Raw genomic sequence first — 22,637 nt, 5'->3', positions numbered from 1 at the left:
TTCTCATCATACATCCAGATTTTAGATTGTCACCTCAGGACCATGTGTTTGCATGTTGTATGGTTGTCTTTTAGGGTTCTATCTTGTGTTCTTCATCCATTTTGTTTGCATTGTAGGGAGTCAGTTTAGGAGTTGGGTGAGTCTAGAGTAACATTCTTGGAGGAGAGTTGGAGGTCGATTGATCAGAGCAGATTCACATCAGAGTTCGGATAGTTCAGTTGGGATGTCAAATGAGCTACCTTCTTGATTGAAGCCAAAATATGTGCTCTAATGGCACATATTCGATATGATTTGTGCACCAAAGGACATTCAAATCACCCAACTTGACCTAAATCAATGCTAAGGCCCTAGCCATGAGTTTAATTTCTATTTTGGAGACTTATCTCAGGTTCAAGGGAAAAAAATGGTGCAAGTTGAATCACTTTAGATTTTGAAAGATCAAGAAAGGGCTAAATGAGGAAATAAGTGGGTCAAGACTCATGGACCGTAAAAAAAGGCAAGATGAGGATATCATGAGTTTGGAAGATGAGAAATGACCATTATGGAGTAAGAAAGAAGGCATGAAGCAAGATTCAGTTGCATGGAAATTTAGAACTAAAAAATTTAATGACATTATATACTTTGACTTTGAGGATAAATTTAGAGCAATTCCTAGAGTCCATTGTATGCATACTATATTTTCAAATCTCTGGAAGTCAGGAGTCCAACGCTTCAAACGGTGTGCAAATCAGAGCTGAAATGAAGAAGTTATGACCATTTGAAGACAACTGCACCAAGTTGGAGGGTCATTTTGAAATGATTTCGAAATTTGACTTATGATTTTGAAATTCAACTTATTTATTCGAAATCCACTTCGAAATGACACCAATTTCGAATTCACCCACTGCCACTTTGATGTTTCACCTCCTCTACCTCAGGAATTGCATCTATTCAACTTATGAATTTGAAATCCACTTTAAAATCACACCAATTTCGAATTCACCCACTGCCACTTTGATGTTTTGCCTCCTCTACCTCGGGAATTGCATCTAGGGCACTCCATACGCCCTAAGTGGACCCTACATGACTAGAAATCACTATTTTATTATTTTTTTAATCATTTTTAGGAAATTATTTTGTAATAAATGGCCAATGAGAGTGTGCCACATGTTAGGTAATTGATGATATTATATAAACTCTCTTAATTTTAGATTTTAGGAATCTTGGATTTTTTTTCCAGAGAGTTTGACATTGAAGGTGGAAGAAGATGAGAACTTTGATTTGTTTTCTTTTTCTTCTTTATTAAATATATTATTTTTAGTTTCTTTTGATTCAAATTATGAATTTTTACCCTATTATAGATTGTGAATGTGACATCACCCCCATGAGAGGCTAAGAGCCAACTTGAGGTTTGAAGCATGAAAACCTAAGGGCTAGGAAACCTATAGGGACAATGGGTAAATTATTATAACAATGAGATTAATTATTGGTTGGGTGACAATTTATCATTTTTTTTATTCTATCCTTGTGAGTTAGCTTAGGGAATGATACGGAAGGTTATTACCTAATAGTAGTGATTTTTGGAAATTCTTGATCATTGGTTATCCTTGTATTTCCTATCATTATTCCCCAAAACAAAGCTATAAGGAGTAGGAAGGGTTAAAAAGGCAAATCTTAAACTAGTAATTAAACTCATTCATTTGATGGTTTTAGGAATCTGTTTTAAAAAGGAAAAATTAGGTTTCGGATGCAATTTTGAGTTATAGAACTCAACTTGATCGTGAGCGACCAAGGGTCCCAAAACCCTAAGATCATATTACTTAAAAGACCCTTGTTTTCTCTAATTTTTATACCCTAGGTTGGATTGTGGAAAACCCCAAACTTGAATCAATTGAATTTAAAATCAATATTCATTTTTTTTATTATTAATTTCTTTTACTTAGTTTCACATTATTCACATATTGTTTTTCACTTAAGGATTTAAACAAAAACAATTCATTTATTCTAGTATTGACAATTTCCATAAGTCAGTCCTTGAGGACGATACCCAGAATACTACAAAAGTTGTAGTGACTGTTTCTCTAGTTTTTCTTGACCAGAGTTGCTTCGTAAAAAGGCTAAGTATTTTAGTATAATAAAGAAGTTCGATCAAGAAATTGGCGTCGTTGCCGGGGATTGGCAATCGTTATAACTAGGATATAGTGCATTACTTTGTTTTAATTCTTTTATTTTTTATCTTTATATATATTTTTCTTCTGTTTTATGCTTGGTTAGGAAATAGATCTTTCAGGTAGCCTTCAAAGAACAACCGAGGAATCTCAACCAAATATGGAGGACATTGAAGAATCCAACAGCAATAACAATAGGCCACGACTGCCTATGAAGGCATGTCACCACTAATGAAACAACTTCTCGAGACTATGTGTGGAAGAGATTTCATGAATAAAAACCCCGATGAAGCATTTCAATTCCTTGATTATGTTGCCGAGGTATCTAGAAGTTGGGAAGAAACAATTGTCAAGGAATCACCTAAAGATAGAAAAATGAACAGGGCAAGAGCTAGTGGAGTGTATACCTTACCAGAGGGTTTAGATGTCCAAGCAAAGTTTGCAACCATTATGAGAAGGTTAGATGATTTAGAAGCCAAGGGAGTTCAAGAGGTACAAATAGTTAATGAAGGGGTAACTCAATTGTGTTTGATATGTAAGTCTACGGAACATGGTGTGCAATCTTGTCCCACTCTACCTGCAGTGCAAGACATGTTTACGGAGCAAGCCAATGCCTTAGGGACATACAAACAATATTCTAGCAATTCTCCATATTCCAACACTTATAATCCAGGTTGGAGGAATCATCCAAATCTATCATGGAGAGGAGGTAACAATGACCAGTTTCAGCAACAAGGAAACAGATTTCAGGGTAATCAGACTAATGGGCAGCAAGGTTTTCAACCACAAGGTATGCCATCTCAAAATTTTCAACAGCAACATCAAACTTTATCATCTAACTCAAATCTGGAATATATGATGAAAGAGTTTATACAGAAGCAATACAAGCGTAATGAGGATCAAAATAGGATAAATGCTTAAACATCCCAAGAACTAGCAAATATTCGAACCACTTTGAGCCAACTTGTTGTAGGTTTATCTCAAGAGAAAGGAAAATTCCCAGCTCAACCACAGAAAAATCCGAGAGGTGTAAATGAAGTTTCTAAAGGGCAAAAGGAAGATTGCAATGTAGTTATCACACTCAGAAATGGGAAAGAATATGAAGGGCCCAAGTTACTTGTAAGTGAAGATATTCCTGCTAGATATGAACCAACTGTGGAGAAAAATGCTAGAAATGAGAAAGAGTATGAAAAATATGAGGAAGTCATTGTGAGCAAAGATAAAAGGATTGTTTCCAATCATTTTCTTTTCCCTTCAGTTATGCAAAGACACAAAGTGGGAAATAAAGCTTTGGAGATTTTGGAAGTTTTGAAGCAAGTGAAGATCAACATTCCATTCCTTGATATGATCAAGCAAGTGCTTGCTTATGCAAAGTTTCTCAAAGACTTATGCACTGTGAAGAGAATGATTGAATTAAGCAAGAAAGCATTCCTCACCGAGCAAGTCAGTGCCATCATTGAGAATAAGGTAATGGTGAAGTACAAAGATCCAGGTTGTCCTACCATCTCGGTCTCGATTGAAGACTCATTCGTGGAAAGGCCTTTGTTAGATTTGGGAGCTAGTGTAAATTTTCTTCCATATTCAATCTATAAGCAATTGGGACTGGGAGAGCTTAAGGCTACTACCATTACACTCTCTTTAGCAAACCGTTCGATTAAAGTACCTAGAGGAGTAGTCAAAGATATCTTGGTGCAAGTTGAAAAGTTCTACTACCTAGTGGACTTTGTGGTGTTAGATACAGAACCGTTGAAAAAGGGTGTGAATTCTGTTCCAATTATTCTTAGGATACCCTTCCTTGCTACAACCAATGCTCTCATTAATTGTCAGAATGGATTGATGTAGTTATCTTTTGGGAACATGAAATGAATGTCTTCAATTTATGCAAGCAACCAATGAACCATGATGAAGTAAAGAATAAGAAAGCATGCCTTATAGAGGCCTTGATGCAAGAACACACAGAAAAGTTAATGGAAGAAAATATAGATGAATTTTTCTCTACAATCGTGTTCAAGTTGCTACAAAATGGAAAGAAAAATGTACCATTCAATCTTTGAACAATGTTGAAAATGATGAAGAAGGCAAAAAGGAAGAGGTTGAAATCAGCAAACCAGAGTTAAAGCCCCTACCACATGGTTTAAAGTATGTTTATTTAGGGGAAAATGAAGAAAAACCTGCGGTCATTTAAGCTACATTAACTGAAGAGCAAGAAATCAAACTTTTGAAGGTGCTTAAAGAGAATAAAAAAGCAATTGGTTGGTCCATTTCAGATTTGAAAGGGATAAATCCCTTGATTTGCATGCATCATATTTATTTGGAAGAGAATGCAAAACCAGTAAGGCAACCACAAAGAAGACTAAATCCCCTTATGCAAGATGTAGTCAGAAATGAGATATTGAAGCTTTTAGATGCAAGTATTATTTATCCTATCTCTGATAGTAGTTGGGTGAGTCCCACTCAAGTAGTACCTAAGAAAAACGAGATAACTGTGGTGAAGAATGATGAAGGAAAACTCATTCCTACAAGGTTGAGTACAGGTTGGCGAGTATGCATTGATTTTAGGAAGTTGAATGCAGTCACTAAGAAAGATCATTTTCCATTACCTTTCTTAGATCAAGTTTTGGAGAAGGTAGTTGGTCATGACTATTCTTGTTTCTTCGATGGCTATTCAAGCTATTTTCAAATTGTCATTGCATCGAAGAATCAAGAGAAAACCACATTCACATGCCCATTTGGCACCCATGCTTATAGGCGCATACCTTTTGGTCTTTGTAATGCATCGGCCACGTTTCAAAGGTGTATGCTTAGTATCTTCAGTGACATGGTAGAGAGAATCATGGAAGTTTTCATGGATGATTTGACTGTTTATGGGAAGAACTTTGATGATTGTCTCTTCAATTTGAAAAAGTTTTGAAAATGTGCATTGAGAAGGACTTGGTCCTAAATTGGGAGAAGTGTCACTTCATGGCAACCTCAGGGGTAGTACTTGGTCATATCATCTCTAAAGAGGGCATTCAGGTAGATCCAGCAAAATTTGAGCTCATCTCAAAGCTATCTTCGCCTACTTCTATTAAAGAGGTGAGACAATTTTTGGGACATGCAAGTTTTTATAGAAGGTTCATACAGGACTTCTCAAAAATCTCTCAACCTTTTTATGCTTTATTACTTAAGGATGCAGAATTCATATGGACTAAAGCATGCCAAAAAGCTTTTGAGAGGCTAAAGGCACTCCTCACTACTGCACCAATTGTGAGACCTCCTAATCGGTCTCTTCCATTTGAGTTGATGTGTAATGCCAGTGACTATGCAATGAGAGTTGTATTGGGTCAAAGAGATGATGAAAAACCATATGTGGTGTACTATGTTAGTAAGACCCTTAATGATGCTTAGAAGAACTACACAACTATTGAAAAGCTCCTTGCAGTGGTGTTCACACTTGATAAATTTAGGAACTACCTTTTAGGAACTTCTATATTAATTTTTACTGATCATTTGACCTTGAAATATCTACTCAACAAAAAGGATGCCAAAGTAAGACTTATTAGATAGATCCTTATCCTTCAAGAATTTAACATTCAAATCAAGGATAAGTAAGGGGTAGAGAATGTGGTTGTTGATCATCTTTCCCGAGTTAAAGTAGAGTCACATTTCAAGGAAGCACAAATGAATGATGAGTTTTCTGATGATGCACTTTGTGCAGTGGAGAAGTTGCCTTGGTTCGTAAATATAGTCAATTACTTGGCAACCGGAGAGCTTCCCTCAGAATGAAACATGGAAACAAAGAAGTATTTTCTTTCGCAGGCAAAACACTATGCTTGGGATGATCTATATTCATATAAGTTTTGCCCAAATCAAATTATACAAAGATGTGTTCCAGAGGATCAATAACAAGACATATTGCGAATGTGCCATGAAGGAGGTTGGGGAGGTAATTTTGCTTCAAGGAAGACTTTAGAAAAAGTTCTACAGAGTGGATTCTATTGGCCAACTATGTTCAAGGATTATAACACTCACTACAAAAGTTGTACAAAATGTCAACAACTGGGGAAAATCAACACAAGGTATCAAATGCCTCAAAATTATATTTGTTGTTGAGGTCTTTGATTGTTGGGGCCTTGACTTTATGGGACCATTCCCTATTTCTTTTGGTAATCTCTATATTTTAGAGGGAGTGGATTATGTCTCTAAATGGGTAAAAGCAGTGGCATGCAAGAGCAATGATCACAAAGTGGTGCTCAAATTTTTAAAGGAGAATATTTTCTCTAGGTTTGGCATTTCAAGAGCAATCATTAGTGATGGAGGTTCACATTTCTGTAATAAGCCTTTTTCCACTCTTTTGTAAAAATATGGAGTGAGGCATAAAGTGTCCACCTCGTATCACCCTCAAACGAATGGGCAAACTGAGCTAGCAAATCGGGAAATTAAGAGAATCCTCACGAAAGTAGTCAATATTACAAGAAAAGATTGGTCTACCAAGTTGAGTGATGCACTTTGGGCATATAGGACAACTTATAAGATTGTCATTGGCATGTCACCGTATCGTACTGTTTATGGTAAAACATGTCATTTGTCTGTAGAGCTCGAACATCGTGCATATTGGGTTATAAAGAAGATGAACTTTGATTCGGATCAAGCTGGGGCTAAAAGGAAATATGATCTGAATGAACTTGAGGCATATCGAAATGAGAGTTATGAATGCTTATGTAATGCAAGGGAAAAACACAAATTCTACCATGACAAGCTTATTTTACGAAGGGAGTTCAAGCAAGGTGAAAAGGTGTTGTTGTACGACTCCAAGCTTCATATTTTTCTAGGAAAGCTTAGGTCAAGGTGGAATGACCCTTATGTGGTAAAAGAAGTCTTCCCTTATGGCACCGTGACCATTCGAAATCCGAGGACTGGTAATGAATTCAAAGTTAATGGTCAGCACTTAAAGCATTTCATTGAAAGATTTGAGACATAAGAGGAAAATCTCCATTTTCTTGATGGGGATGTTCAAAAGGGTTGAAGTATTTTCTGAAAATCCAGTAGGTAAAAATTAGATTTAGGTAAAACTTTTGTTTAATTAATTTCTATTTTATTTTGTTTCATTTTATTTATTTATTTTCCTTTATTTAGTTTTGCATTTTCAATTAGTCATTAGCAATATGGTTAGCATTTTTTATTTATTTATTTATTTTAGTTGTTTTTAACTTACTAATGAGTTTATGAGCTGTAGCAACTTAGCTTGCAAACATCCGAGTGATATAGGTAAATGCGAATTTCAAGGGAGTGAAAAGGTAAGCCTCACATGTGTTCAAGGTGATAAAGCTCCTATAGTTTATATGAAGTCCTCATAACAAACTTCTCACTCGATGATCTTGAGGTAACATATTCCTTTTTCCTTTCTTTTGACCCATTATCCTACCCATTGGGGACAATGTGTAATTTTGGTTGAGGGGGAAGGCCTATTAGCCCAAATTTTTTTCAAAAGTTTGCATGTTATCTTTGGTTAGCTAATAAGATTCTTGATTTGCCTTGGTAACTCATGGTTTATTTTGCATGAGAATGCTTTAAGTAGTATTGATTCTTTAGAATTTGAGAAAAAATACAGTTCGAGCAAGAGTATTATTTCACTTACTTTATATACCTTTAAGTGCAAAAATAGTTAGGTTGAATCCTTGGAATACCTTCAATTTTTCTTTGATGGTTATTTTCTATTTAAGACTCAAAGCACACACAAAGCATGTATAGCCTTATATTATCTTGATTAAGATAATTTCTTTAGCCTAAAAGGAGTTGTTCTTAAGCAATAAAAGGAGAAAATGAAAAAAAAAAAAAACAAAAAAAAATTGAAAAAAAAATTTTAAATGACTGATTTAAGCTTGAGCAATTATATGAGGGGGTAATGGTCTTGTGTTTTCAAGCCTTGGTGCCCGAAACCAACTAGTTAGGAGTCATCGGTATCTTGCTCGTTACATAAGCTAAACTCAGTTTTGAAAAAAATAAATAAATGTTTGGGAAATTGGGCGCCAATTTCTTGACCGAACTTCTCTATTGTACCAAAATACTTAGCCTTTTTACGTAGCAACCCTGGTAAAGAAAAACTAGAGAAAGAGTCACTACAACTTTTGTAGTATTCTAGGTATCGTCCTCAAGGACTGGCTTATGGAAATTGTCAATACTAGAATAAATGATTTTTTTTTGTTTAAATCCTAAAGTGAAAAACAATATGTGAATAATGTGAAACTAAGTAAAAGAAATTAAATTAATAAAAAAATTAATATTGATTTTAAATTCAATTGATTCAAGTTTGGGGTTTTCCACAATCCAACCTAAGGTATAAAACTTAGAGAAAACAAGGGTCTTTTAAGTAATATGATCTTAGGGTTTTGGGATCCTTGGTCGCTCGCGATCAAGTTGAGTTCTATAACTCAAAATTGCATCCGAAACCTAATTTTTCCTTTTTAAAACAGATTCCTAAAACCATCAGATGAATGAGATTAATTCCTAGTTTAAGATTTGCTTTTTTAACCCTTCCTACTCCTTATAGCTTTATTTTGGGGCAAATAACGATAGGGAAGACGAGGATAACCAATGATAAAAAATTACCAAGAATTACTACTATCGGGTAATAACCTACAGTATCAGTCCCTAAACTAACTCACAAGGATAGAATAAAAAAAAAAATGATAAATTGTTACCCAACCAATAATTAATCTCATTGTTATAATAATTTACCCATTGTCCCTATAGGTTTCCTAGCCCTTAGGTTTTCATGCTTCAAGCCCCAAGTTGGCTCTTAGCCTCTCATGGGGGTGATGTCACATTCACAATCCATAATAGGGTAAAAATCCATAATTTGAATAAAAAGAAATTAAAAACAATATATTTAATAAAGAAAAAAAAAGAAAACAAACCAAAGCTCTCGTCTTCTTCCACCTTCAATGTCAAACTCTCAGGAAAAAAAAATCCAAGATCCTTAAAACCTAGAATTGAGAGAGTTTATATAATACCATCAATTACCTAACATGTGGCACACTCTTATTGGCCACTTATTACAAAATAATTTCCTAAAAATGATTTTAAAAAATGGTGATTTCTAGTCGTGTGGGGTCCACTTAGGTCATATGGAGTGCCCTAGATGCAATTCCCGAGGTAGAGGAGGCAAAACATCAAAGTGGAAGTGGTGAATTCAAAATTGGTGTCATTTTGAAGTGTATTTTGAATTCATAAGTTGAATAGATGCAATTCTCGAGGTAGAGGAGGTGAAACATCAAAGTGACAGTGGGTGAATTCAAAATTGGTGTCATTTCGAAGTGGATTTCAAATGCATAAGTTGAATTTCAAATCATAAGTTGAATTTCGAAATCATTTCAAAATGACCTTCCAGCTTGGTGCAGTTGTCTTCAAATGGCCATAACTTCTTCATTTCAGCTCTGATTTGCACACCGTTTGAAGCGTTGGACTCCTAACTTCCCGAGATTTGAAAATATAGTATGTATACAATGGACTCTAGGAATTTCTCTAAATTTGTCCTCAAAGTCAGAGTATATAATGCCATCAAATTTTTGAGTTCTAAATTTCCATGCAGCTGAATCTTGCTTCATGCCTTCTTTCTTACTCCATAATGGTCATTTCTCATCTTCCAAACTCATGATATCCTCGTCTTGCCTTTTCTTACGGTTCATGAGTCTTGACTCACTTATTTCCTCATTTAGCTCTTTCTTGATATTTCAAAATCTAAAGTGATTCAACTTGCACCATTTTCTTCCCTTGAACCTAAGATAAGTCTCCAAAGTACAAATTAAACTCATGACTAGGGCCTTAGTATTGATTTACGTCAAGTTGGGTGATTTGAATGTCCTTTGGTGCACAAATCATATCGAATATGTGTTATTAGAGCACATATTTTGGCTCCAATTACTTCTACACTTGCTTCTATTCAAGAGTTCATGGCAGGGTCAGTAGACGTTTGAATCAGATAGAGAGTTCTCACCAAGATCATCATCCAGTTGGCATTAGCACTGACGAGACAGTTTCCCATGCATCTCAGACAGTGCAGGTTCTTCCACCTGGGACTTCACATGGTGTTCCATTCCATCTACAAATGATTGTGAGACTGCTCCACCATCTGCTACCACAGTGTCGCCTCCCATTTTTACTACTACTGATGATTCTAGATTGGTCGAGCAGGAGGCCAGGATTGAGATGTTTGAGTCTAGGATGAGACAGATCAAATTATAGGATGAAGGTTTGACTTGGGATGATAAGGATGGTGTACCGGTGGCTAGCTTGCCCGCCAAGTTTCGCATGCCGAATATTGAGCATTATAGTGGGATTGGTTGTCCTAAGATTCACTTGAGACTATACAACACAATCATGAGAGCACATAGGATATGATGCACAATTGGTGACCTTTTTTTCCCATGTCACTTACCGAGGCAGCTCAGAGATGGTTTGCCTCAATTGAGCCTTCGAGATTTCACACTTGGGATAACATAGCTCATGAGTTTCTAACTCAGTTTGCTTTCAGTGCTGACATTGATGTATCTAGGTAAGAGTTGGAGGCCACCAAACAGAGGCTAGACAAGTCTATTTCTTCATTTGTCAATCGTTGGAGGGCAAATATGGCTGGTATGATAAACCGACCTAAAGAGTAGGATCAGATTGATATGGTTCTTCGAAACCTACAATAGAGGTTTTTTAGACGCCTTGTGGGTATTTCATTTTAGGATCTTAAGAGTCTAGTTCATGCAACTTTCAGTGTTGAGGAGGTCATTGCTCGAGGATTATGAACATATATTACTCATTTCCCTAACAGTAAGGGGAAAAAGCCAATTGAATTATCTAGTATGTCTGGAGAGGTTGACACTATTAGCTATCAACATCAGAGGCCCACACATCACTCACCTTACATGTCTCCTACAGTCAGAGCTCATTTATCTCATCCACAGTATTAGTATCATCCAGTTTATGTTCAATAGCCTTACATTGCTCAGACTAGCATGCAGCCATGACCACCACATTCGAGAGCCACTACTTTCCCATTGCCTAGACCACACACACAGAGGCTCGTGAGACAATTCACTCCATTGGGCATGACTTTGACTAGAGCTTTTGAGAAGCTCAGAGATGCTAGTTTGATTGTTTCTTTGGCACCACGCCCCTTGCCACATCCTATTCCTCCTCATTTCCGCTTATATGAGCATTGTTCATTTCATCAGACTCAGGGACATGCAATAGATTACTGCTCAACTCTCCGCAATGCCATACAAGATTTGATTGATGCTGGGTTGGTCAACTTGTCTGGACCAAGTGTGACCTTCAATCCCTTGCCTATACATTCTACGCATGTAGTTCCCCCACCTTCTGGTCTTTAATAGAGCATTATGGATGTTGATGATATTCAGGTATCACTTGACATTTTGACTTTTCTTGTCTGAGGCTTTCTTTCAGTTGATATGGGTGCGTCACTTTGAGAAGTTTCAATATGGAATGCTCTTTGGTTTGGTTGTGGAAGTCCTTAGAGTTTTTTTTTTTTGTTTTTTTTATTTTTTATTTATTGAGTCTAGTTTTGTTTCAAAGTCTCAGTTTATAGTTCATGTTGGGAGTTCAGTTGTTCATAGTCCTTTACATTACACACATGATGTACTCATTGGCACATTTAGTAATACAATTTTTTTTGTTATGAGTATATTTCCTTTCTTTCTTATGAACATATTTTACATCTTTTGTATTGATATGTGTTGCATTGTCGATATGAGACATCTTTCACTTGCATATCTTGATCGCTTGAGCTTGACCTATCTGAAGGATATTGAGCCTATTGACCTAGGATCGGGGGATCGACCTAGGAAGTTTGAGACTAGTCTACATCTACATCCACATCCACATCCATACCTCGACCTTTTGGACTTCATGACCTATCCATGATGAGCTTTGTATGGCATTACTCCATCACACTTTTACATGACTCTCACTTCCTTACATATACTATTATTTACATTCCTTCTTTGTTTCGACTAGGTATGGTCTGAGATGATTGAACCTATGGTGAGCTTTGCACGTTGATGTATGGATACCATTTTACAGTTGAGATGGATAGAGATGTTGTTGTGGACCATCTAGATTGAGCCCTTACATTTGACTTTAAAGAGTTGACATGGCCATACAAGATCGATTTTATGAGATGATGATGAGTGGCTTACGATGAGCAGATGTGCTTGATGAGATCGTCGTTTACTTTGCTTTGAGAGAATTATCTTTAAGATTATTATAGAGTATTTGGAGTACGGTTGGTGCACGATTCTAGAGGGTTGACGTGGTTATATCAGATGGGCATCGATCTTTAGTATTGATCATTTGAGGGCTTGAGAGCACGATGTTTGAGACCACGGTTGTAAGATGGGTGGCCTTCATTTCAGTTAACTCACATCCTATTATCTTTATTGACATTTGGACCATTGCTAGCCCTTTGAGCCTCACATGACCATCATAGCCTTTTCTTTCTTATAGTCTTGCTCACCTTTTACACCGGGGTAGGGGCCCTCTAGTGTATATATGCTTTATTCGGGAGTCTCGTGAGTCATGGACTTGTTGACTCAATATTCTTCATTATTTTTGTTTTTTGTTGTCCTACCATTATTTTTCATCATACCTCTTTGTTTATATCATTTCTTCTATCATTTGTCTTTGTCATCATGTTTCTTTCTATGCCATGAGTGATGATCTTTCACATTTCAATGCATGGAGGACGGTCATGTCCCATTCTATTTCTGTCTCATGGACACTAGTTTGGAGATCTTTAGTTGAAAAAGTCATCTTATCAGAGATAGTTCATGTACATCATTGTTTGAGAGTATATCCATTTCATTATGTATTTTCAGTGGAGTTCATTTGTTGATATTTAGAGTATGAGCCAAAAAAAAAAGAAAAAAAAAAAGAAAAAAGTAACAAGCGCATGTATTTATGTATGTATACAGTGTTTTTCTCCATTGAATGTAGATATTGGTCATTGAGGATTGCTTCATTTGAGTAAGTTGCTTATGAAAGTTCGTATGTGAACTTTCAAAGACCCACATTTCCTTGTGTCTATCTCATTATGTATTTTACGTGTGAGAGACAAGTGACATTTTCTTAGAGACTCTGGATCATTGTCTTCTCCATCATTACATACATTGGTGATTTGACTATTCTCCATGACTTGATTTGAGTGGATTAGTGCTCATTCATTTTCCTTCAATCTTTTTGTTTCTCTCATGGTATTTCATTTGTCTTGATTGCCTACATTGTTCTTTGTTCATATCAATTTGCATTTCGTGTTCGATATTTTCCACACATCATTCTTATACATCCCATTAGTAGTTCGATATTCTTCATTTTTTCTCTTTCATCATCGATATATTCATCTTGGATTCTTTCTTCATCCCCGATATGTTCATATTGGACGTCCTCATATCCATGGTTTATGAGACTCTCTGCACATATTGCATTTTATACATGAGGGTATGAGGTTTTATCATTAGGATTATCTAGTTTCCTTTCGTTTTTTTCACCCTATTACCTTAGCCTACATTACGTCCTAAGTCTTAAGACTACCCTAAGGCCATGACATCACACTTTGTGTTTGATAACTCTTATGTGGGTGATACTTGGGATTGGTTCAAGATCATTTTGATTATGATGGACCAGGAGTTGTGGTATGACCCTACACTAGGGCATAACCACCTTAGAGAGTTTTTATCGGGTATGCATCCATTCTGCTTGATACATCACATTGGGGCGCACACATTTCTCAATCGAGGGTTGATTTTGAGATGACCACTACACAGGGGCATACTTCACTCAATTGATGATGGATTCTTAGAACATAGTCATTCCTAGGAAGTGATCAGATTCTTCTTTACATTGGATCATGAAGATTAGGAGTCCATGGGTCTTGTTGAGATGTTTTCATTTTCAACAGTGGGATGAGTTGAGATTGATTGATTTATTGACATACACTAGGGCATGGTCCCTCTCGGCAATAGTTGGTTTGGATACACTACTTTATATTGGGCCATACCTTTTTTTTGTGGTGGATATTTGGGGTGATGTGATATACATTGGGGCATACCCATCTTTTGGAGAGTGATCATATTCATTCATTATGTTAGAGCATCTGATGTGTGATATTGAGATCTTTAGATTGCTTCATGTTATCATCATTTCATACTAGGGCATAGCCACCATGTTCAATGCGTTGACATTGAGGTATAGCCATTCGATGGAGGACTTTGATGGATCATGGGTTTGGTGACACCTTGGGTTTAGTCTCCTCGGCATACTTAGATGATCCTCGATACCTACCTCCCTTATATTTCATACCCAGTTATTCCACTCTCGATATCTTTATGCTTATATCTATCCTATTAGAGTTTGACCAATATTTTCCTTCTTTTGGCCCACACATTTCACTATGACACATGACCTCACACCTTACTTTTTGGATTATGGAAGGATGTAGACCAGTCCTAGACTTTCGTAGTTGAGCTTTCATGTACCTTTTGGACTTTGAGTTCAATATTTTCCATGATAGTAGATCTTGATAGATTACCGTTTTTTTAGTGTGATGATGCTTTCATTTTGACAGTTGACGTGTTGAGCTTTAACTTGCTTGCTTTTTGCATCTTGTGTATTAGTCAACTTTATTTTTGTCCACCAGTCTGTTTTACTTTGTCAACATAGTATTCTAATACATAGTCCTGTTTGGCATTCACATTTGAGGTTAGACATCTCCATTGCATGGTTGACGAGCACATCCCAGAGTACAACAGTTCTTATGACATTCTACATCTCAGTCTTTTCACCAGCATACTAGGGCATACCCCTCTTGTTTGAATTCATCGGACCTTCAATAGATTTCACTCACCTTTCAGCTTAGTTGTTGACCCTCGTGATTTGCATACTGGGGCATACCCCATTCTTTAAGACCATTAGATCTTTAGTAGACTTCATTGCATTTTGATATAGTTGTCGATTCTTACGATTTGTCATACTGGGGCATATTCCCTTTTGTGTCGAGATTGTTTGCATCACTATCTTCGACATCCTTTGTCTTTAAGCCATTTGGTTAGATCATCATCATGTCAGTTCAATCTTATCTTTAATGTAGACCGCACCTTATACAATCGGTTACATCTTTGTTATTTTCTGTTTTAGGTGATTTCGATCATTGCAACCACGTCTCGTCTATTTAAGGTGCTTTCGATTACGGTGACTACGTTCCGTCCTTCATATGTTTTAGGTTATTTCGGTTATTGCGACCGCGTCCCGTCTGTTTTAGGTGATTTCAGTCATTGTGACCGCGTCCCATATGTTTTAAGAGATTTCAGTCATTGCGATCGCGTCCTGTATGTTTCAAGTGATTTCAGTCATGGCGATCACGTCCCATCCATCGTATGTTTCAAGAGATTTCAGTCATTGTGACCGCGTCCTATATGTTTTAGGTGATTTCGGTCATTGCGACGTCGTCCCGTTTGTTTTAGGTGATTTCGGTCTTGACGACCACTTCCTATCATTCATTTGTTTTATGTGATTTCAGTCATTGCGACCACGTCCCATTTGTTTAAGGTGATTTTGGTCATTGTGACCGTGTCCCATATGTTTTAGGAGATTTTATTCATTGCGACCGTGTCCTATATGTTTCAGGCGATTTCGGTCATGGCAATCACATCCCTTCCTTCATATGTTTTAGGTGATTTCGGTCATTGTGACCGCGTCTCGTTTGTTTCAGGTGATTTCTGTCATTGCGACCATGTCCCATATGTTTTAGAAGATTTTGGTTGTTACGACCGCGTCTCATCCTTCATATGTATTAGGTGATTTCGATCATTATGACCGCGTCCCGACTGTTTTAGGTGATTTCGGTCATTGCGACTACGTCCCGACTATTTTAGGTGATTTTGGTCTTTGCGACAGCGTCCCGTCTATTTCAGGTGATTTCGATCATGGCAACCGCGTCCCGTTCTTCATATGTTTTAGGTGATTTCGGTCATTGCGACCGCGTCCCATATATTTTAGGAGATTTCGGTCATTGCGACCGCGTCCCATATGTTTCAGGTGATTTCAGTTATTGTGATCGCATCCCATATGTTTTAGGTGATTTCAGTCATTACGACTGCATCCTTCATATGTTTTAGGTGATTTCAGTCATTGCGACCACGTCCCATATGTTTTAGGTGATTTCGGCCATTGCGATCATGTCTCATCATTTTCCTTAGTTTTGTGATTTCGGTCATTGTGATCGTGTCTCATCCTTCTTCGATTTTAGGTGTTTTTGGTCATGGCGACCATGTCCCATCCTTTCCTTTAGATTTAGGTGACTCTAGTCTTTGTACACTTTGTCCTCACAACTTCATATTCCATCCTGCTTTCGTATAGTAGATGTGTGGTTTCTTCCTTTGTACACATTTATTCATGTGCTCCTAGGTGGTTCATTGCTACTCAACTTTGACATCGATTTTCGAGTCACTTTTGGAAACTTTTATAAGGGAGTTTGGATCCATAATCTGTCTTTATAGACACCTTAGGAGTTTTCATTCTTGCAATTTTTGTAAGGTTTTAGAGTCTCTTTATTCTTGTTTTAGTTTAAGACAGCTCGTGTCATACTAGGACAAATTTGATGGTATTTCTTTTTCTTCGGTAGAGCCCACTTCGTTTCATTTGTGTATACACTCACTTTACTTGTAAACTCTACCGAAAAAGGGTATATTTATAGACCTCAAAATTTGTCTCATGTAATTTATTTATTTATTATTATATTTTTAACATAATATTTTAAACCCATTTTATTTTAATTTTTAATTTTCAACTTTAATTTTATTATTATTATTATTATTTATTTTATCTTATTTTATTTTTATTTATTATTTTAATTTATTTATTTTCTCTTTCTTCTCATTCTCTCTCTCATTCCCATGACAACCGCCACTTACTTTTTTTTTTTTGTCGTCTTATTTCTTTTCTTCCTATTTATTTCCTCATTTTCCTTTTTTCTTTCTTATTTCCTTTTTCCCCACACCCATATCCTTTATTTTCTCCTTATTTCTCCTTTTTTCTCTCTCACTCCCATCTCACATCACTACCTATAGTGCCACTGCCGATGGCCCCACGACGCCAACGACCACCATTTTGCTTCGGCCACCCCATTGTTTCTTTTTGTTTTTCTTCTTTTCTCTCTCTCTCTCTCTCTCTCTTTCCCTCTTTTTCTCTCCCTCATCCCCATGATGGCTACCCATCTCACCACTGCTACCAACGACGCCACTACAACGGCACCAATGCTGGCGACGCCATCGTCGACCGACAGTTTCCTCCATTGCCGGCAATTGCCCCCCATCTCCGACCATATCTTCCCTGTCTCTATATATCTCTCTCTATCTCTCTTTTCTCTCCACCTCAACACTCATTCTTTCCACTTTCATTTTGGAGGTAACCCTTTCTTTCTTCCTTTTGATTTCTACAGTGTTTTTTTGTTTGGAGATTTGGGTTTTGTTTGTTTGGGTTTTGGATTGTGCTTACGGGCTTTAAGGATGTTGGGCTTACATGATTGTTGATTTGGGCTACAGATTTGTGTGATTTGGGCTTACATATTATTGGATATTGTTATTAGGCTTATTTGAATCTCTTTGATTTTTGTTTTTCTTGGTGTTTGGACAAGTGTTTTGGCACTGTGCTGAGAATGGAGAAACATGGAAGCAGTTGGGGTAGGTGAAGACAGGGCATGGGTTGAGCTGATCGATGACCAAAATTTTTGGATTAAAAAGGAAAAAAATGAGAAGAAATGAACAAAGGGGAGAACAGTTAAGGGGGATGACTCTCTGGATTTTTGTGGAAAAACTCTCTGTATTTCCTTTGTTTTTTTTTTCTTTTATGATAGGTTTGAGATGTTTGTGGGCATTTCTAAGCTTTGTTGAGGAAGCTGTGGAGAGCTACTAGATTTGGGATTGCACTGTAAAGGGTATATCGATTATCCCTATCCTCTTTTTTATTTTTATTTTATTTTACATTTATTTTTGTATATATTGGATTTATTCTGCATGCCATTTTGGTATATATTGGTGTATGTATATGATTCATTTCCTTTCATATTCTGTTAAATGCTTCAATTTTTTTGTTTTATTTTTCGTTAGTTTGGTTGTTGTTGCGTATGCATTTGAGTAATTTGTTTATCTATTTATTTGTTTATTTTTTTATTCGTTTATTTTGTGTTATTCCTAATACTCAGATTAATAATAATGTTTTTCTGTTTGTAGAACATTTCAATGAACCATTTCTTTTTAATTTCAAATTGTAGACCCCCATTTGGGATTCACTTTCATGCAGCTTATTTGCCAAGTGTTGCAACCCTAAGAGACCACATGTCGTCTTTGAGTTGGATACTATGGAATCAGATGGTGTTTTTTGAGGAGCTATGAGAGTGAGACACCTAGAGAGAATATTCAGAAGGAGCGGGTTTGTTATGAAAGGCTGCAGGAGGCCATTAGAGGGGTGGTGCTTTGGTGGCTGGTTTTGAGAGATATTTTTAAGGATGGAGGCTAGCTTGGAGAGCAAGCTGCCAAGGAGGGAGGCGTTTTGGTTGTTGTTTTACAAAGATTTTGAGTGTGTTCTTTGGCTTGAGGGGATTCTTTGAGCTTGAGAAGCAAACTGGGGGGGGGTTGGTTACAGAGAGGTGTTTTCAACGAGGTTAGGAAAAAAAAAAGGCATAAGAGATATAGCGGGTGAGAGACCATGGGGAGCTAGGCAGGTAAACCATGGAAGGCAACCTGTATAGAGGAGTTTTTGAGAGCTGAGCTAACAAAAGAACCAGACAGTGAAGCTTGCTAGTGAGAAAAGAGAGATAACAAGAGGAGCGTGGGAAATCAACTGGGTTTTCTTTGTGGGGGAAGCCTAGTAGTTACCGGAGCAGGAAAGATATCTTCAGGTATGGCCATTTATGGTTTTCTTTTCCCGTATATTCTCTCATATTTCATATTTCTCCTGTTTTATTCTCTGTGATTCCTACTCTGCTTGTTGGGTTGCTTGGTTTGATGATTATTGGTTTAATATTTGAAGAGCTTAAGGCATTTTATGCTCTGTTCTGGTAAACATTTTCCACCTTAATCCACTGATTGTTGGACCCATGGATAAAATAATGAAGTGGGTTCAACACATTTGTTAAAGGTTTCATGTTCATTTGTTGTTGTTATTCTCTCTTCCCCTCTATCGTTTCTCTCTCTACCTGAATATCTACATTGGAGCTGCTTTTGCCATGAGTAATATGGAAGAACAAGGTGGGCATGAGAATCCTCTACAATTGATGTCATTTTCTTTTGGTGGGAGTATCAATGATGCTTATTATGTACCAAAAGATGATCCTAGCCATCACTTTACCAGGGGGTCTGGAAAGAATGAGAACCCTTCGAATGCTCTGTATTTGTCTCAGTGGATTCATGGCCAACCAACATCTCACAATTATGTCAAATTTCGAGAAAAAAGTTCAACATTTCCCCATAAGGCTCCTGCAAAAGATATAGTGGACGTCATCCTTTTACCGGTTGGTAGCTTGCATGCTATAAACGGGGTCTCTGAGATTCCAAGTGAGGTTTTATATAACAGTTTGGAAAATGCATGTGGTTTTAAACTTGTTGATCCTTCCCTTATCATGGATGCTTGGAAGGAAAAATTGTCTATCCCTGTACTCGATAACCACCATGAAGCTTCAACAAGTGTGGCAGGATTTTTATGCTCTAGTCAAAATGAGGTAACATACCTGAACCCACATAATGGAGGACAAGTGAACAAATTCACCAGTACACAATACCATATATGCACTTAGGATTGTACATCAAGGACACAAGAACTAAATGAAGATAATTTTAATGTTTCTATACACAAATCAAGAGTAGCAATTGTTCCACCTTGTTTCCAATTGAAACCACGCAGCATTGCATCACGATAGAGGGCATCTGCAACTGATCGTCGTCGTAGAGTAAGAATCTCTGAAAGACTCAAAGCATTGCAAGTACTGCTCCCACATTCTGAGGGTGGTAAAGCATCTGTTCTTGATGATATCATTGACTATATCAAGCATTTGCAGTTACAAGTCAAGGATTTAAGTCAAAGTCGATTGGGTGGTCAATCAACTTCTGATCCCTTTATTTTTCTTAAGGGATATGGGCACTACATTCTACATGATCAGATGCTGAAAGAACCAGTTGAAGAGATGATGGGAAAGTTACTGGAGGTGAATCCATCAGAAGCAACCCAATTAATGAGAGAATAGAGGCCTTTAGGTGATGCCCGTGATCTTGATCTTTGTTGAAGATTTACCCCTCCAAAATAGCTCCATCCCTCCTGCATGGCTTGCATGGCCATCTTGGGCATGCAACTTTAGGTTGTGTCTTTCTTCATTTTTTTTCATTATTATTATTTCCTCATCTCAGAATTTTAAAATAATTCCCTACACTCCCATTTTTCCATATAATTTCTCGAATTCTCGTTTACTTTTTAATTTTCCAAACTCCATTTTTATCAAATAATTTATTTATTTATTTTTAATTTTCATCTTTAGGATTTTTTTTAGAATCACTCAAAATCTCATTTCCAATAAAATTTTGCTGCCATATTTCTTTTTGGCAAGCAATTTTCACATTTCCTTTATTTTTAAAATGTTTTAAAATAAGCAAAAAAAATCAAATTTCATAATTCTGAATAATGGGGTTATTGGAATTAATTCATGCAAAGAAATAAAATGGGCTTTAGTGGGGCCCAACATCAAAGAAGTTTTATTTAAAATAAAAATGCACTTGAGTGAAGTGTCAAGTGGGTCATTGGTGATTCTGTATTCGATTTAGTGACATGTGAGCTATATTTTGTATTCATTAATTAGACACTAATCCCATTTCTTGATAACACATTATGGCTTGTTGCCCAGGTATGCATCCATTCCCATTCTGGTCATTCTCTATGCATGTTCTGATTCCCATATGTGCATGATCGATTTGAGTATCCATTGATTTTCTTATTGATTGTCACGTCAGCTTCATTTTATTAGTAGAGACCCGACTTTAGGGACTTAGAGGGGTGCTACAGTCTTTACCGTACCTTCCTGATAAGTAACCTAACCCCCGAGCCCGATTCGGTTTTGCACAAACCGCCTTTTCCAAAATAAGGAGTCATATTTAGGGTTTTCTTCCTTATTTTGTTTACCCTTTAAAAATAAAACAAAAATAAGTGACGACTCCAAGTCATTTTCTTAATAAATAAATGCATTTTTCAAATAAAAAAACGAGCTCGCCCTCAAGTAGAAGTGCATGAGCAGAAATACGGGGTCCACACAAAATTATCTTTTTATTTATTTGTTTATTTTATAATAATAATAGATTTAATTATTTGTAATAACCTTTTTTTAAGTAAACCAAAATTCATATTTCTAATAAACCAAAATTTTTTTTTATGTTTTTTTTAATGAATTTTTTTTTTGTCTCAAAAATAAATAAATATGAATTTGGAGTCATGAAGGTAACTTTATTTTATTTTTTTAATAGATAAACTCAGTTCTATAAAACTATTTTTTTTTTATAGAAAAACTCTTTTTTAATATATAAAAAAATCCCGAAAAATCATGTTTTTAATAAATTTGAGTTTCCCTTTTTTTTTTTTTAATAATAAATTTGACATATTCCTTTTATATTAAATTAAAAATAACCTAAAAAAAGAAATAATAATAATAAGTTGCAAAGCTTGTAGAACTTCCCTTCAAAAAGTCATTATTTTGTTTTATTTTTTTTATTCTTAATAAAGTTGGAAAAAAAAATCCCCTTTTTGTAAATAAATTTGAATCAAACTATTGCCGCAAATAAACCTTTTTTTTTTTTATAAAAAACATTTTTTTTTAGATAAATTCATAAAAATAAAAACAATTTTTTTTTTTTTAATAAAGACAACTTTCTTTTTTTTCCAAGCAAGTAAATATACTTTATTTAAAGTTATAAAATTTTAAATAAATTAGTAAATAAATAAAATTGTAAGTGAAATTTTTTTCTTGTAAATAAAATTGAATTGAGTTCTTTTTTTACATACAATTGTGAAAATATGAGTTTCTTTACTTAAACAAAATGCAAAATTTTAAAGTCCCTTTATTTTATTTTATTTAAAAAAAAAAAGAGAAGAAAAAAATTAATAATCAAATTGTATTGCTCTTATGAATAAAACTTGAAAAATCATTTTTAAATAAAATCAAATTCTTTTTATTTTCTTTTTATATATCTTTTTTTAATAAATTATTTTAATACAGTAAGTGCAAATAACTTTTTTTTAAAAATTAAATACAAATGAAATTGAGTCAAGTCATTAATTGAAAATAAATTGAAACTTTTTTTTAAAAATAAATAAATTGAAATCACTTATTCAAAATTGTTTTTAATAAAATCATTTGAAATTTTCAGAAAACTAATTTTTTAAAATATTTTTTTTAATTAGTTCAGTAAATCA

General features: G+C 35.7%; 2 protein-coding genes across 2 annotated transcripts; both read left to right on the top strand.

Annotated features, from left to right (window-relative positions):
- Positions 1-2,399: 2,399 nt before the first annotated feature.
- On the top strand, positions 2,400-3,989 carry LOC117911682. Its single transcript, XM_034826087.1, has 3 exons — positions 2,400-2,682; positions 2,821-2,937; positions 3,121-3,989. Exons 1-3 carry the CDS (start codon positions 2,400-2,402, stop codon positions 3,987-3,989), a joined length of 1,269 nt encoding a protein of 422 aa, XP_034681978.1.
- A 15,433-nt stretch (positions 3,990-19,422) lies between these two features.
- LOC117911681 (transcription factor PIF3-like) lies at positions 19,423-20,427 on the top strand. The gene is made up of 2 exons (XM_034826086.1): positions 19,423-19,905; positions 20,104-20,427. The coding sequence occupies exons 1-2, from the start codon at positions 19,423-19,425 to the stop codon at positions 20,425-20,427; spliced, it is 807 nt and encodes a 268-aa protein (XP_034681977.1).
- The last annotated feature ends 2,210 nt before the right edge of the window (positions 20,428-22,637 follow it).

Source organism: Vitis riparia, chromosome 3 (genome assembly GCF_004353265.1).
Source record: "Vitis riparia cultivar Riparia Gloire de Montpellier isolate 1030 chromosome 3, EGFV_Vit.rip_1.0, whole genome shotgun sequence".
NCBI classification, from domain to species: domain Eukaryota; kingdom Viridiplantae; phylum Streptophyta; class Magnoliopsida; order Vitales; family Vitaceae; genus Vitis; species Vitis riparia.
The sequence above is the reverse complement of the archived record's forward strand: the minus strand, read 5'-3'. Positions and strand labels throughout refer to the sequence as shown.

Bases quoted from the DNA above. Each gene is read 5' to 3' on its own strand.
- LOC117911682 (XM_034826087.1), top strand. From the start codon at position 2,400: ATGTGTGGAAGAGATTTCATGAATAAAAACCCCGATGAAGCATTTCAA. The intron at 2,683-2,820 runs GTAAGTCTACGG...CTTATAATCCAG, and splicing joins AACTCAATTGTGTTTGATAT to GTTGGAGGAATCATCCAAAT. The intron at 2,938-3,120 runs GTATGCCATCTC...AACTTGTTGTAG, and splicing joins GCAAGGTTTTCAACCACAAG to GTTTATCTCAAGAGAAAGGA.
- LOC117911681 (XM_034826086.1), top strand. From the start codon at position 19,423: ATGGAAGAACAAGGTGGGCATGAGAATCCTCTACAATTGATGTCATTT. The intron at 19,906-20,103 runs GTAACATACCTG...GCATCACGATAG, and splicing joins TATGCTCTAGTCAAAATGAG to AGGGCATCTGCAACTGATCG.